This window comes from Lethenteron reissneri, unplaced genomic scaffold (assembly GCF_015708825.2).
Source record: "Lethenteron reissneri isolate LAM-NWPU_2019-01 unplaced genomic scaffold, ASM1570882v1 scaffold_1638, whole genome shotgun sequence".
Taxonomy (NCBI): Eukaryota; Metazoa; Chordata; class Hyperoartia; order Petromyzontiformes; family Petromyzontidae; genus Lethenteron; species Lethenteron reissneri.
The window spans coordinates 958056-960916 of record NW_026891375.1 but is presented as its reverse complement, the minus strand read 5'-3'; the positions used below and the strand labels follow the sequence as shown (position 1 = coordinate 960916).

The 2861-nt window shown below is 53.4% G+C and overlaps 1 protein-coding gene across 1 annotated transcript in view; it reads left to right on the top strand.

The window, feature by feature from the left end:
* The window catches only part of LOC133362951 (fibroblast growth factor 4-like), a 64883-nt gene extending 62912 nt beyond the window's left edge, over positions 1-1971 (top strand). Inside the window, exon 10 of the mRNA XM_061581929.1 lies at positions 1925-1971. Within this exon, the coding sequence (XP_061437913.1) occupies positions 1925-1971 (47 nt within the window). The remainder of the gene's footprint in view (positions 1-1924) is intronic.
* The last annotated feature ends 890 nt before the right edge of the window (positions 1972-2861 follow it).

Below are 2861 nucleotides of genomic sequence, written 5' to 3'. Positions count from 1 at the left end.
GTGTGTGTTGTGATGGGTGGGACACGTGTGTGTGTGTTGTGATGGGTGGGGACACGTGTGTGTGTGTTGTGATGGGTGGGACACGTGTGTGTGTGTTGTGATGGGTGGGACACGTGTGTGTGTTGTGATGGGGGGGGCGTGTGTGTGTGTGTTGTGATGGGTGGGACACGTGTGTGTGTTGTGATGGGTGGGACGCGTGAGTGTGTTGTGATGGGTGGGACACGTGTGTGTGTTGTGATGGGTGGGACGTGTGTGTGTGTTGTGATGGGTGGGACACGTGTGTGTGTGTTGTGTGTGTCGGGGTTGTGATAGGTGGCACACGTGTGTGTGTGTCGGGGTTGTCATGGGTGGGACACGTGTGTGTTGTGATGGGTGGGACACGTGTGTGTGTGTGTGTATGTAAGGGTTGGCCTGGATGGGACACGTATGTGTGTGTAAGGGTTGTGATGGGTGGGACACGTGTGTCTGTGTGTGTTGTGATGAATGGGACATGCGTGTGTGTGTGTAGGGAGAAAGACAGGTCACCCAAGATGGGCATTGGAGTGGCACACAGAGGTCACGGTGGTGGTGGTGATCGTGGTGATGGTGGTGGTGGTGATCGTGGTGGTGGTGATCGTGGTGATGGTGGTTGTGGTGATCGTGGTGATGGTGGTGATGGTGGTTGTGGTGATCGTGGTGGTGGTGGTGGTGGCGATGGTGGTGGCGATGGTGAGGATGAGGCTGTAAGCGTAGGCCCTCGGAGGTCGGCTGTCGATTGTCCCGTGAAGATTCCGGCAGAAGGAAGGAAGCGACGGCAAGCTGGTAGTGTTGAGTCTATGGTGCAGTGTTGAGTCTATGGTGCAGTGTTGAGTCTATGGTGCAGCGTTGAGTCTATGGTGCAGTGTTGAGTCTATGGTGCAGTGTTGAGTCTATGGTGCAGTGTTGAGTCTATGGTGCAGTGTTGAGTCTATGGTGCAGTGTTGAGTCTATGGTGCAGTGTTGTGCAGTGTTAGTCTATGGTGCAGTGTTGAGTCTATGGTGCAGTGTTGAGTCTATGGTGCAGTGTTGAGTCTATGGTGCAGTGTTGAGTCTATGGTGCAGTGTTGAGTCTATGGTGCAGTGTTGAGTCTATGGTGCAGTGTTGAGTCTATGGTGCAGTGTTGAGTCTATGGTGCAGTGTTGAGTCTATGGTGCAGTGTTGAGTCTATGGTGCAGTGTTGAGTCTATGGTGCAGTGTTGAGTCTATGGGCAGTGTTGAGTCTATGGTGCAGTGTTGAGTCTATGGTGCAGTGTTGAGTCTATGGTGCAGTGTTGAGTCTATGGTGCAGTGTTGAGTCTATGGTGCAGTGTTGAGTCTATGGTGCAGTGTTGAGTCTATGGTGCAGTGTTGAGTCTATGGTGCAGTGTTGAGTCTATGGTGCAGTGTTGAGTCTATGGTGCAGTGTTGAGTCTATGGGCAGTGTTGAGTCTATGGTGCAGTGTTGAGTCTATGGGCAGTGTTGAGTCTATGGTGCAGTGTTGAGTCTATGGGCAGTGTTGAGTCTATGGTGCAGTGTTGAGTCTATGGGCAGTGTTGAGTCTATGGGTAGTGTTGAGTCTATGGGCAGTGTTGAGTCTATGGGTAGTGTTGAGTCTATGGTGCAGTGTTGAGTCTATGGGCAGTGTTGAGTCTATGGTGCAGTGCTGAGTCTATGGTGCAGTGTTGAGTCTGGTGCAGTGTTGAGTTTATGGGCAGTTTTGAGTCTATGGGTAACAGCATACCAGGCGAGGAAGTTAACATCTCCTAGCCACCCTGATGATGATGATGATGAGAGACACAGACTCCATATATACAGCAGCAGCAGCAGGCGTCGCCAGGGCCGGGATCGAACCCACGACCTCCTGTAGACCAGGCGAGGAAGTTAACATCTCCATATCCACCACGGCCCCCAATTGATCCCCGCAGGCTGGACAAGGAAACCAATGGGTCTCCCCATTACAGACGGTGAATGAGAAAGTTGCCGGTAGCGTCACTACTGACGATGCGCTCCCCAAATTTCACCAGGCTCACTGTTCATGAACTCTTGGAAGTGCTTGCACAAAGGATAGTAACATCTCATCCTGTGTTCTTTGGAATCTGGCATCACCCGGAGTGTGGAGAATTGTGGATGTTGGCAAAAGCTTGGCAGCTTATAGCGGGGGAGAGCCTCGTTGTACTATTTTAGTTCACACAAAAGGAAAAACGCCCCAAAGACGTACGGCACAGGAACAGGAAAGGGAGAATTTTCACCACGTTGCCATGACGACGACTCCACCACGTGACCCCATCGAGGCCCAATCACAGGGCTTGCACTGCTCGCGAGCTCACCTGCTGAGTGTGGATGTGGGTAGGTGGTTGGGTGAGTAGTGTGGGTGGGTGGGTGGGTGAGTGGGTGGGTTGGTGGGGGGGTGAGTGGGTGGTTGGGGGGGGGGCGGTGGGTGGGAGGTGGGGGGTGGGGGGGAGGTGGGATGGTGAGTGGGTGGGTGCGTGGCGGGGTGAGTGGCGGGGGGAGTGGGTGGGTGACTGGTTGGGTGAGTGGGTGAGTGGTTTGGTGAGTGGGTTGGTGAGTGGGTGGGTGGGTTGGTGAGTGGGTGAGTAGGTGGGTTTGTAGGTGGCTGGTTAAGTGAATGCAAGAGTGAGTGAGTGTGCAGGTGGGTGAGTGAGTGAATGAGCAAGTGAATGGGTTAGTGGATGGGTGAATGAGTGAATTCCTAGGTGGTTGGGTGAGTGGGTGGGTATGTGAGTGAGAGAGCATTGCTAAATCGGCTTCTAAGAGTTGCTCTCTAGCTCACCTGGTGAGTGTGGTTGAGTGGGTGAGTGAGTGACTGGGTCGGTGAGTAGGTGGGTGGGTGAGTGAGTGACT